The 13,495-nt window shown below is 39.3% G+C and overlaps 1 protein-coding gene across 1 annotated transcript in view; it reads right to left on the bottom strand.

The window, feature by feature from the left end:
• The window catches only part of LOC110127204 (ATP-binding cassette sub-family C member 4-like), a 209,737-nt gene that overhangs the window by 32,653 nt on the left and 163,589 nt on the right, over positions 1 to 13,495 (bottom strand). Inside the window, 3 exon segments of the mRNA XM_020877316.2 lie at positions 3,771 to 3,876; positions 4,313 to 4,485; positions 10,864 to 10,953. Coding sequence (XP_020732975.2) covers positions 3,771 to 3,876; positions 4,313 to 4,485; positions 10,864 to 10,953 — 369 coding nt within the window.

Raw genomic sequence — 13,495 nt, 5'->3', positions numbered from 1 at the left:
ATTCTGAAAGAGATGGGAATATCAGACCACCTGACCTGAGTTTTGAGAAATCTGTATGCAGGTCAGGAAGCAACAGTTAGAACTGGATATGGAACAACAGACTGGTTCCAAATAGGAAAAGGAGTACATCAAGGCTATATATTGTCACTCTGCTTATTTAACTTATATGCAGAGTACATAATGAGAAATGCTGGGTTGGAGGAAGCACAAGTTTGAATCAAGATTGCCAGGAGAAATATCAATAACCTCAGATATGCAGATGATACCACCCTTATGGCAGAAAGTGAAGAAGAACTAAAGAGCCTCTTGATGAAACTGAAAGAGGAGAGTGACAAAGTTTGCTTAAAGCTCAACATTCAGAAAACTAAGATCATGGCATCTGGTCCCATCACTTCATGGGAAATAGATGGGGAAACAGTGGAAACAGTGTCAGACTTCATTTTTCTGGGCTCCAAAATCACTGCAGATGGTGATTGCAACCATGAAATTAAAAGACGTTCATTCCTTGGAAGGAAAGCTATGACCAACCTAGACAGCATATTAAAAAGCAGAGACATTACATTGCCAACAAAGGTCTGTCTACTCAAGGCTATGGTTTTTCCAGTGGTCATGTATGGATGTGAGAGTTGGACTATAACGAAAGCTGAGTGCCAAAAATTTGATGCTTTTGAACTGTGGTGTTGGAGAAGAATCTTGAGAGTCCCTTGGACTGCAACCAGTCCATCCTAAAGGAGATCAGTCCTGGGTGTTCATTGGAAGGACTGAGGTTGAAGCTGAAACTCCAATACTTTGGGCACCTGATGTGAAGAGCTGACTCACTGGAAAAGACCCTGATGCTGGGAAAGATTGAGGGTAGGAAGAGTAGGGGACGACAGAGTATGTGATGGTTGGATGGCATCACTGACTCAATGGACATGGGTTTGGGTGGACTCCAGGAGTTGGTGATGGGCAGGGAGGCATGGCGTGCTGCAGTTCATGGGGTCACAAAGAATTGGACATGGCTGAGTGACTGAACTGAACTGAACTGCAAAATATAAGGCTGAGGCATGAGAATAACAAAGTGACAGGTAAAGAGTAGAAGTCAAAGTTTACTTTTCCAATTAGCATTTAAGAACAAAAACAAAGGACTAAGGATGCTTGATGCTAAGCAAAGTGTTGGCATTTCAAAGTCACTGTCCTAAAATCATGGAATGTCACCAGGTCCCTCACAAAACTCTGCAGGAGAGGCCTGCTTCTGACTGAGTTGTTTTAGTTCAGGTGACCAGACACTGCTTGGAGCCTAGGCATCCCGCTGGTTGCTGATGCCCCACGTTTGTCCTCTGCCTTACCAAAGTTCACCCCTAAGTACATCCACCTCAGAGGAGTGAGGCCACAGGCACTGCCTCGGTGCTGTCAATCTGGTATCTACTCAGTGTACCCACTGGTGATCCCACCTGACAATGCATGCAGAGTAGGGAGGGAGGTGATATTCCAGGAACTGCTCAAGAAATCAAAAGAGGCAGCTCCATTATCCCTGGACATAAGGAAGTTTGAGTATTATTGACCATTTGTTACTGATTATTACCTGTTTAGTATATACTGACTGACCTGTTTAGTATAGACCACTGAAATAAAAGTTAACTCTGCTGCCTCTTAAGCACTGTGCAGGCCTTCTTTATCTATTTACTTCATCTCTAATCAGCAACACTGGGTACTGCAGGATCTTGTGACAGTAGTTAGCATCTGTAAAATGAGTAATATCAGCTTGTTTCCACAGGCTGGGAATTAGCTTGAAAACAACTTGAATTACTTAGGGCTTATTTGCAGCCAAAGATTTCTCTCTGAGGAATGGTTTTCCTTGTCATTTTATAAATCCACATCCTAAGATTTATTGAAATTCAGCAACAGATGGAAAAGAAAAAGAGAGAGGTAGAAAAAAGAGAGGAAAAAGGAAGGGAGGGAGGAAGGAGGAAAACAAAGCTAAGGAAGGAAATACTAAATTTCTGAGGAAGAAAGAACAAATCAAAATTGCAGCAAAGATACTAGACAGATATCCAAACACCAAAGCTTGGATCCTGCTCTGTGTGCTGAGTCCAGATCTACTATGTAAGAGACTTGCTAGTTGTTTATCTACAGTCTCTCAGCCCTGACCTAACTTTCTTTCTACGCTCTTTAGTGATGCAGAGGCTGGCTCTTTGCAAATCACATTTCAGAAACACTTTGCCCCTGATAGCTTATTTGGTAAAGAATCTGCCTGCAGTGCAGGAGACCTTGGTTCAATTCCTGGGCTGGGAAGATCCCGTGGAGAAGGGATAGGCTATCCATTCCAGGATTCTTGGGCTTCCCTTGTGGCTCAGTAGGTAAAGAATCAGCCTGCAATGCAGAAGACTTAGGTTCAATCCTAGGTTGGGAAAACCCCCTGGAGAAGGGAAAGGCTACCCCCTTCAGTATTCTGACCTAGAGAAGTCTATAGACAGTACAGTCCATGGGGTCACAAAGAGTCAGACATGACCCAGTTGCTTTCACTTTCACTTTTGGCCAGCCGGCTCTTTGTTAGATCCTACCAGTAGAGAGCAGTAGAGGGAGTCACAGAGCAAACAGACTGTCTGCTGCTGCTGCTAAATCGCTCCAGTCGTGTCCAGTTCTGTGCGACTCCATAGACGGCAGCCCACCAGGCTCCCCTGTCCCTGGGATTCTCCAGGCAAGAACACTGGAGTGGGTTGCCATTTCCTTCTCCAACGCATGAAGTGGAAAGTAAAACTGAAGTTACTCAGTCGTGTCCAACTCTTAGCGACCCCATGGACCACAGCTTACCAGGCTCCTCCATCCGTGGGATTTACTAGGCAAGAGTACTGGAGTGGGGTGCTATTGACTTCTCCAGAAACAGACTGTCTAGTTTCTGCTAATCCTACAGCATCACCTCAACAGTGGGACCTGACTCCAGGGTTCCATTAGCACGTGGAGAACCAGCCCCATCCTGCTCCCTCACAAATATCACAGCACCTGTGCAGTGACTGCTCCGTGGAGGTCTGAGCACCGACTCTTTAGGGCCTCTCTTGGATACTTGGGTCTGGAGATCTGTCCGAGGACACAGTATCTGCCTGCTAAAATGATTAACCCTGTGTTTCTAATATATCTAGCCCTCCAATTGCTGTGTGACATATTTCCTTTATTAAGTGCTTTCTGTGAAAATACTTTGTTTTTCTCACCAGGCCCTTTCTTCTCATGGAATCCCCTCTGACAGCCACAGTTAAGAAATTTTTCAACTTTAGTCAACAGCATCCTGGTAATCTAAATAAAAGACTATTTTTTAAAAAATCTGCCATGCCATGTGGCTTGTGGGATCTTAGTTCTCCAACCAGGGATTAAACCTTGGCCCTTGGCAGTGAGAGCATGAAGTCCTGATCACTGGAGAGCCAGGGGATTCCCAAAGGTCTCATTTTTTAGTTATGGGAATCTAAAAATAATGAAACAACTGTGGCATAGTAAAAAATGACCATGTTCTACTACTATGAAATATGGAGATTTATCTTGGATTTGGAATATTCTCATGGTTGGCCATCTTTAAGAAAAATGAGTGTAAATAAACTTTTAATATGAAAATATGAAATTATTGGATATATTATTTAATAGCACATTCTAAAGGTATAAGTTAAGTTATTATCAGGAATGGAGAAAAATTAAGAGAAAGTTAACTTATTAGAGGTTCCTATAAAGTTTAACAAGAAAAGATATATTGCAAAATTGAATGAAAATGGAAATAACTGAAATTCCACAGGTAAGGGTCTTACCATTATCATGTCACTGTCAATAACAGTGCTCAATCTGTGTGTGATGGTTACCACAATGCACTGGGCAAATTTCTCATGGATTGTTTTTTTAACTAACTCATCAGTTCTGGAATCAAAGAAGTTCCATTTAGTTAGTAAAGACAGGAAAAGCAGACTTAATACTTAAAAATATCATATATAATGATGATGATTTTTAAAAATCCATGCTTTATGACTTAATCTTGTTTCTAAAAAACTAAGTATAAAAAATCTGCTTACAAATTTAACAGTTTTCATAAAGCAATGGGAAATATTCTTCCCTTGAAAGCTTGAAATTATGAGAAGCTAGATTTAGGAATTTTGCTCTCTTAGGAAGTCTCATAACAATATTAATACTATATAACATGCTTTAGTCTCTTTCTTTGTTTTCTAGAATTAATCTTATCAAGAGATACCTTTTGGACAAAGAGAACATTTAGAAATATTTTTAAGCAGCATCAAGCATTTTCCATTTACCACAGTTAAAATAAAAATTCCAGGTTTCATGGACCTCAGTGTCTTACCTTGGATCCACATTTGATGTGGCTTTGTCAATAATCAATATCTGATTTTTCTTGAGAATAACCCTGGCAAGACACACCAGTTGTCTCTGTCCAACACTCAAATTTGATCCTGTTTCTGCTAAATCAGTATCCATTTTACCAGGAAGACCTTCGATGGTTTCTTTAAGTTGTACCTGGGATACAGAAAGAACATTTTCCTACACAAATTTCTGCTGAAGGAGATAAGCCTCTTACGTTAGAGTTTTGACGTCCTCAGGACTTCTTATGTATCTTACATGTACAGCCACCTGATGGGGAGAGCTCCTTCCCAGGAGCATTCACTGAGAAAGATGGTGGAGTCAACTCAGGACAGAAAGATCTCAGTGCCCGCCATCCCTGCCACAGGACATCCATCAGAAATCCCACCAGGGATTAGTTAAGGAAGTCTCTCAAGAAATGAAGCTATTTCTCCCAATCTGATCGAAACAGAAAAGTTAAAAGGATTTTTACAGTTTCCCAAAGCATATTTTGCCTAGGTGTTAGTACACTAAGGGAAAAAATTTTCTAACAAAATTATTGCAGGAAGTATGGTTCTCTAAAGATATAATCTTATCAGTACTTTACCATTTTGGAAGATCTAAAGGTTTAAAAAAATACAAATTCAAACAATGTCAAACTGTACCTCATATATTATTAAACCTGGAGCCTATTTTGGCTTTGGTTCCTTCCCGAATTTAATCCCATAGCTATTTTACCAGTCAACTGCATTTTCTTCAATGTCATAAATGTTTCACAGTGAGAAAACTCAGGAAAAACAGGACACAATATAACATCTTATTTCCCCCAGACCATGGGTATGGGTGGTGTTTATATTAATCTACTGTCAAAAAATTGTAATCATTCTGTATAATAGGCTCTAGGTTTAGAGAAACAGACATAGAGAACAGACCTATGGACATGGGGGGAGAGGAAGAAGAAGAAGGGGAGTTGTATGGAGAGAGTAACATAGAAGTTTACAATACCATATGTAAAATAGATAACCAGTGGGAATTTGCTGTATGACTCAGGGAACGCAAACAGGGGCTCTGTAACAGGCTGAAGGGTGGGAGAGAGGTTTGGGAGGGAGGGGACATGAGTGTACCTATGGCTGATTCTTATTGATGTACGACAGAAAACCATAAACTTCTGTAAAGCAATTATCCTTCAATGAAAAAAAATTTTAAAATTGTAATCATAAGATTAAATAAACAAACTTTTAACTGCCAGAGATAATCTGAAGGCCTTGGTAGGAGTCATTTCAACAAATATTTATTTTGGATAAATACTGTGGAATAAGAACCAAACCCAGACTATGCTTGAAGTTAAAGAACAAAAAGTAAATATACTTCAGATTAAGAGACCAACAGAGTGATGAGTGATGACCAGTGAGCAGGGACCCAGAATTAGTGTCAAATAACAATACACTAGGGGTGAAAGTGGAGAAGGCATGGCACCCCACTCCAGTACTCTTGCCTGGAAAATTCCATGGATGGAGGAGCCTGGTAGGCTGCAGTCCAGGGGGTCGCAAAGAGTCGGACACGACTGAGCGACTTCACTTTCATTTTTCACTTTCATGCATTCGAGAAGGAAACGGCAACCCACTCCAGTGTTCTTGCCTGGAGAATCCCAGGGACGGGGGAGCCTGGTGGGCTGCCATCTGCGGGGTTGCACAGAGTCGGACACGACTGAAGTGACTTAGCAGCAGCAGTAGCAGGGGTGAAAGGGCAACATTTTCATGGTATCCTAAATGCTGGAATATTTCTATGAATATGATCCTGAATTATGCTCCTGATGGAGTTCAAGCTCAGAAAGAGGGAATTCTCATTTAGGGATTAAGTATGGTATTGATATTTACAGAATCTAAAGGGTAAGATTTCGATTGTGATACAAGTGCTTACAGTGAAAATTATAAAATGGAAGATGTCAGCTCAGTCACCCCTTTTCCTCCATTACAAGCAAGAGGACTTAGTATTCTATCTATGAAACAAATTCATACATCTGCACCCAGTGATGGGACTAATCAAAGGTGTGACAGTGGCAAAGCTTTTATCACTTTTCCTTCTGAGCTGACATTAGTAATCTTTGTACATAAAATTGGTCTTTCATAAGACTGATGTCTTAACTTTAAAGAAATAATCTCACACTTGCTCTCAATTTGGATGATATCTCATCACTAATCTGTTTTTTTTGGGGGGTTGTTTTTTGGTTTTTTACTTTCCTTCAGGTTTTCCACTTTGGCCTACAAAGGCTGAGGCTTTTGTGAGGTGAAAATGTTTTCCAGTAAACACTGCTTTCTCAGACTGTGATAATGAGACTAACATGAAGATGAAATAATAAAGATATGTACTTGCTAACATTGTCAGAGTATAAAATGAGTCAGTATGTATAGAATTTGTAGTGGTTGATACAAAGAAATCAACAGATATTGTCCATTATTAATAATGCTGTCAGTTGGCCTCTCTTCATGTTCTGCTTTATTTTCTTTTTCACATGTATCAGCACTGAGAATTTATTACACATGCATTGACTGGTTTTCCCTCTTCTCCACAAGAGTTTAAGCTAAATGGTAGAGACTTGATCAATTTTGATGACTGTGATAATCCTAGAATCTGCAACTATGCCTGTCTAAAGGTCTCTCAATAATATTTGTTGGATGTATGAATGAAGTTATAAGTGCATCTTATCTTGTGACATCTGTTCCTATAAATTAGGAAACAAATCCATACAGATGATTTATATATAATACTATTTTCTTACTAAATGGAAGTGTAAAAAAATATATTCTTCTAGCAATTAACTGGCTCCAAGATACCATAACATCATAATGTAAACTGTGGAAGGCATTTTAAAAGGTATAATTTAAGGAAAGCAGAGAGAATAATACTATTGAAAACTATATATCTCAGTACAAAATGCCTGAGATTGTTTTTGAGCTTGGGGAAGTAATAAGCTACAGCAAAACTGGAAGTAATAATCTGAATTTATAAGACAACCATTTCTATTATCATGATTTCAGAGTAACCTACTATATATACTGTATCTACTAGCCAGGTGCCAATGCCCCTCACAGGAGATTGTGAGATGTCAGATTGTCTCCATACTTTGTAGAACCTTCCTACTTTTCAAAAAGAAAGGCTGGTGTGGACTGGAAGAGACACTGAAGTGCAATCAACAGATGGAGAAGAGCTTTCACTAGAGCAGGACCAGCAGAAAAGGAAGTAAAGGGGGAGCCTGTTCACCTAATGCAAGGCCCCAGGAAATGGACATGTGAGCTGTCTCCACAGTCAGGATTGAATCATGTGATTCCTGATGCACAGGCTGCTGACACCCAGATTTCTGAATCTTGGTTTTCTGTGTGATGAGACACACTTGTGTCCTAACAGAGATACTATCAACATCAAACATAACTGGGTTATTTCTTCACAGTTTTCATAAGGTATGCCCTCCTTAGTTGTCTATTCCAGGATCAAAGCTGTTTTCTTTTTTTAACAAAAGCAACATACTGCTGATTATTTTCAAGAATTCTTGTTTGTTTTTTTGTTTTAACTAGAGGATAATTGTTTTATAATGTTGCAGTGGTCTCTGTGATACATCAACGTGAATCAGTCACTATTTTAAATATATATGTATGTATATTAAATATATATATGTATATGTATATATATTCCCTTCTTTTCTAGAGTTTTATATACCATGATTCCTTAACCTTTGAGAGATAAAGTGCTTCATCTTCAGACACTACTGATGTTATATTGGTAGAGCTGCTTTGCTTTTTAGGTGTCCCAATCAGCATTAATTTCTGATGAACTTTCCTCAATTTACAGTAAACTCTTTATCATTAATTGAAAAAAATTATTTTCAGAATACCTTGAAAAAAATAACTAAGATGAGATGGGCAGCATTCATAAAACTGTCTCCCTTCTGAGTGTCCAAATCAGTCAAGGGAGAAGGAAGAGACAGAATTAATGACTTATAAATAAATTTAAAATCTTCTTTTACTTTTAGCTGAAGTTCTTAAAAAAGAAAATGCAGTGGTGCCCTCTTACTTTCAGGAAGACTCTGAGTTAGGGTTCACATTTTCCATTTGTTTGGCATCACTTATAAACCAATAACTGGGGGTGTTAATCCACCTAAAATTTGACCTCTTTGCTTGAGTGATACTTCTTAGACTGACAAATTATCTCATCACTCTGTTACTATAGGAAGTATTTCTTTATGACATTTGCATGTTTATCAATGAAAGATTTAGTAGATATTCTAAAAATCCGAATATCACATAAAAGTCATAAAGGAACAATTCCTAGAGAAATACAATGATGGGATGATTCCTCCCTAAGAGATAGCACTAAAGTAACAGGACCACTTCTGGAAGTGGCATATGGAAACCACACACTTCACTTTGTGAAATAAACTCATGTTTATTTCTATTTACAGAAATTTCCAAATGTACTTTATATAAAGGTGGATGTTAGTATTGTCTACCACTTCCAGCACTTCATCATTATTAGAATTTAGAGGATACTACATTTTATTTTGATTTTGGCTCCTAGAGATAAATTAAATATAAGTTAGAGCCAAGTTCTAAGATGGCTTTTCAAAGGATTTATCTCACAATTAAAGTTTCTTCACTGGAACAATGTGTTCTAAAATTCAATAGTAATTTTACTACTGGAGGATCTGTGAAGAGAGATCTCAAGCTTGGAAACAAATTGGAAAATAAGTTACCAATACTTCTAGTTTTTTGAAAGGTGTGTACTAATCTCATCATTAAATCTTTCATCTGAGTTCACTAGAAGTGGATCCTCCCATATGTCTTTATATTTGGTGGTTAACTGCTCTATCTCTTCTCTTCTAGAATTTCATTGTAGAAAGACTCACTGACTTAAATGAAATCAGAGGTCTACTGCTTCTCAAGAAGAAGGTGAAGCAATCGACATGATTTAAGAGCATAAAATCCTCACAGCTGCTAGAAAGCAGGGTGGCTGTGTGAAGACTCAGTGCTAACATCCTTCAAAAACCAGAAATATTGGCAGGAGATTGTCAGGCCTTCAAGCTGGCTTGCTCACAGTCAAATTCATCTGTGTATTACAAATTTGAGAGCTACCACTGAAAGGGTGACACTAAATGACAAAAAGTATCAATTCAAAACAACAACACTGTGTCATTGGGATTTGTGGGAAAAAAACAAAAACATTTTTGTTTTGAGAGAAATAAGCCATGCTTCTATGAACTGAAGAGATCAATCAAACATTAAGTATTTATTAAGTGCTTACTTTTTAAAAGCAGAAGACTGAGCTAAGTCCTATGAGGGTTTAAAATCTGTCTATAGTTGAGAGGCTGAGATATATTTTCTGCCGTAAGTAGCTTAGAATCAATTTACAAAACTGGGGCAAATACACAAAATAACTTATATTAAAATATACCAACCAACAACATCTTAACACTCAAAATCCATTTCATAAAATAGTGAGGAGATTCAAAGAAGTTGTCCAAAGGGACACTAGATAGATAAAACATCTTCTAGAAATAAACTTAAAACTGTAGAAATTTTGCTAAAGCTCCAGGGTTCTATTACTTGCATTTACTGTGCAGCATTAAAATAGCAGTCAATATATAATTCTTATCACATTTCAACTGTATAATTCACCCTTATAAACACTTATGAAACATCACACTATTAGTAGTATGATCTCATTTATCTTTCAGTTAATAATGAAAAGCTATTATTATCTTCACTTAGTAACTGTTCCCTAATACCAGAGTAATAAAATGAATATTACAGGGGAATTAGAGTAATTAATTTACTAGGTCACCAATAGAATTTGAACCCATAATTTAAAAATCTAGTTTAGTGCTCTGCTATAGTCAAAGCTATGATGTTCCCAGTGGTCACGTATGGTTGTGAGAGCTGGACACAGAAGGTAGAGCACCAAAGAATTGATGCCTCTGAACTGTGGTACTAGAGAAGACTCCTTGGACATCAAGGAGATCAAACCAGTCAATCTTAAGGAAAATCAACCCTGAATACTCATTGGAAGGACTGATGCTGAAGATGAAGCTCCAATATTCTGGTCACCTGATGCGAACAGTCAACTCATTGGAAAAGTCCCTGATACTGGGCAAGATCGAGAGCAGAAGAGGGCATCAGAGGGTGAGATGGATGGACAGCATCACTGATGCAATGGACATGAACTTGGACAAACTTTGGAAGATAGTGAAGGACAGGGAGGCCTAGCATGCTGCAGTCCACGAAGTCCCAAAGAGTCAAACATGGCTGTGGAACTGAACACAACACAACACAAAGTTAAGGTAATGTGTCTAGTTGCTTTGGATTCTAGGGGAAAAGCTACAGTGGAAATATGAGGCATTGTATTCTTGCTTTTCATCATCATCAATACACAGGTCATCAATGGTCTGCTAGGAGGTAAACAAAGTCAGTTACATGCATAAGCTCCCCTTTAATTGCCTGCAGTGCTATAAATGTACACACACATATACTGATACTAACAAAATAATGACATTTAATAAATTACCTCTTCTAAGACATTCCACAGTTCCTTTTCTGTATGTGCATTAAAAGGATCCAGATTTTTCCTCATTGTTCCCGTGAATAAAACGGGTTCCTAAATAACCCAAAATAGTAAATGTTATTAGTCAACTTTATCCATTTTATTCCAGTACTTACAGAATTAAAATGAACAAAATCAAAATTCACTGTAATCTTTAATAATAAGGTTGAAAATGCCTGTTTACAAAAACAGTATCTCTAAAATAATTTTCAGTTGTATAAACTGCTGCAAAATACCCTCTGGACCATTAAACACTAACAAAAGAAAGTGCTGAGGTGTGTCACCTTAAGAAAAACCTGAAGAGTAGAAAGGAAGATTTGATTTTTTTCAATGCCTCACTGGTAATACCTACTTAATAAAAAAAAATGAGGATATAATTATTTGATAAATTTTACAACAGCACTAGGAAAATTGTTAATTCTGGTGTGATACTAGGAAATACCAAGAGCGTGATTAGTTGAGGTTTGAAAGGGTTAATAGTCAGGCAGGTATGGAGGCCAGGGTCTCCAAAGATGGGGAGAAGGCAAAAAGGCACATTCCGAGGGAGGAGCTAAGATGGTGGAGGAGTAGGATGGTGAGACCACTTTCTCCCCTACAAATTCATTGAAAGATCATTTGAATGCTGAGCAAACTCCACAAAACAACTTCTGACTGCTAGCAAAGGACATCAGGCACCCAAAAAAGCAGCCCATTGTCTTCGAAAGGAGGTAGGACAAAATATAAAAGATAAAAAGAGAGACAAAAGAGTTAGGGACGGAGATACATCCCGGGAAAGGAGTCTTAATAGAGGAAGTTTCCAAACACGAGGAAACCCTCTCACCGGCGGGTCTGGGGGAAGTTTTCGAATCTTGGAGGGCAACCTAACTGGGAGGAAAAATAAATAAAACCCACAGATTACATGCCTAAAAGCAACTCCCAGCAGAAAAGTACCCCCAGACTCCCGCATCTGCCACCAGCAAGTGAGGGCTGAATGGAGAGGAGCGGGCAGCATTGCTTAGGAACAAAGGACTGAGCGAATACCAGAGAAGAGCTAGCTGGCTGTGGACCGGCCCATCCCCCGCTGGAGGCAGGAGGCAGGGGGGAGGGGAAAGGGGCAAACTCAGCCCCAGAGATGGCATCCCCTACCAAATGGCAAACAGGCTTCCAGTCTCTAACCAAAGACTTCCTGAGATTCTGGATGGTTGACATCCGCCGGGAGGGTCGCAGCCAGAAATCAGCTCACAAGGCGCACCAGACAAGCACGCCTGGAAACTGAGGCTGGAACTGTGGAGGCGATAAGGTGCACTGCACCCGGGGAGAGTGCGCTCGTCAAGCTCCTGGTTCCCTGAGCTGCTCCAACTGGGAAAGCACAAAACGCAGGCCCAACGAAGTCTGCGCCATTGTGGAGTACCTGAAAACCTGAACCTGAGCGGCTTAGGCCTGGGAAGTGCACACATCTCAGGGCCCGCTACCTGTAGAGCAACCCGGAGCCTGAGCAGTGTAGACGGGGAAAGCACACATGTCATCAGTGGGGGCAAACCCAGTGTGGCTGGAACACTGTGAGTGGTCCCCACACACGCCAGTGATATTTGTTTGCAGTGCCCCTCCCTCCCCACAGCATGACTGAAGGAGCGAATCTAAACAAGAGACCACCTCCGCCCACTTGTGTCAGGGCAGAAATTAGACACTGAAGAGGCCTGCAAACAGAAGCCAAATAAACAAAGGGAACCACTTTAGAAGGGATAGGTACAACAGATTAAAATCCCTGTAGTTAACACCAACTACACTGGAAGGGGCCTATAGATATTGAGAAGTGTAAACTGGAACAAAGCGCTATCTGAAACTATACCGAACCCACATTGCCCACAACAGCTCCAGAGAAATTCCTAGATATATTTTTACTATTATTAATTTTTTTTAATTAGAAAAAAAATATTTTTTTCTCTTTTTTTTAAAGTCCTCTATTATTCCTCTATTACTTATTAATTTTCATTTTTATAACCCACTATAACCTTGCAAAAAAAAAAAGGACCCTATTTTTAAAGCAAACTTCATATATATTTCTTAAATTATTTTGTGGCTTTTTTTAATATTGTATTTTTAAGAGTCTAACCTCTACTCTAGATTTTTAATCTTTGTTTTTCAGTATTTGATATCAATTTTGGACATTTAAGAATCCAACCTTTAGTACCCATTTTTACTCAGGAGTGGGATTACTGGTTTAATTACTCTCTCCCCCTTTTGACTCTCCTTTTTCTCCCCCAGATCACCTCTATTTCCTCCCTCCCCCTTTGCTTCTCAATCCAATTCTGTGAATCTCTGTGGGTGTTCTGGGCTGCAGAGAACACTTAGGGAACAGAGTACTGCCTAGATCTGTCTCTCTTCTCTTGAATCCCCCCTTTTCTCCTCCTGCTCACCTCTATCTCCTTCCTCCCTCTCCTCTTCTTCGTGTAACTCTATGAACCTCTCAGGGTTTCCCTCACTGTGGAGAATCCTTTCACCATTAACCTAGAAGTTTTATTATCAGTGTTGTATGGATGGAGAAGTCTTGAGGCTACTGGAAGAATAAGACTGAAATCCAGAGGCAAGAGGCTTAAGACCAAAACCTGAGAACACC

This window comes from Odocoileus virginianus, chromosome 8 (assembly GCF_023699985.2).
Source record: "Odocoileus virginianus isolate 20LAN1187 ecotype Illinois chromosome 8, Ovbor_1.2, whole genome shotgun sequence".
In the NCBI taxonomy this organism is placed as follows: Eukaryota; Metazoa; Chordata; class Mammalia; order Artiodactyla; family Cervidae; genus Odocoileus; species Odocoileus virginianus.
This window is presented reverse-complemented; position numbering and strand designations above follow the sequence as displayed.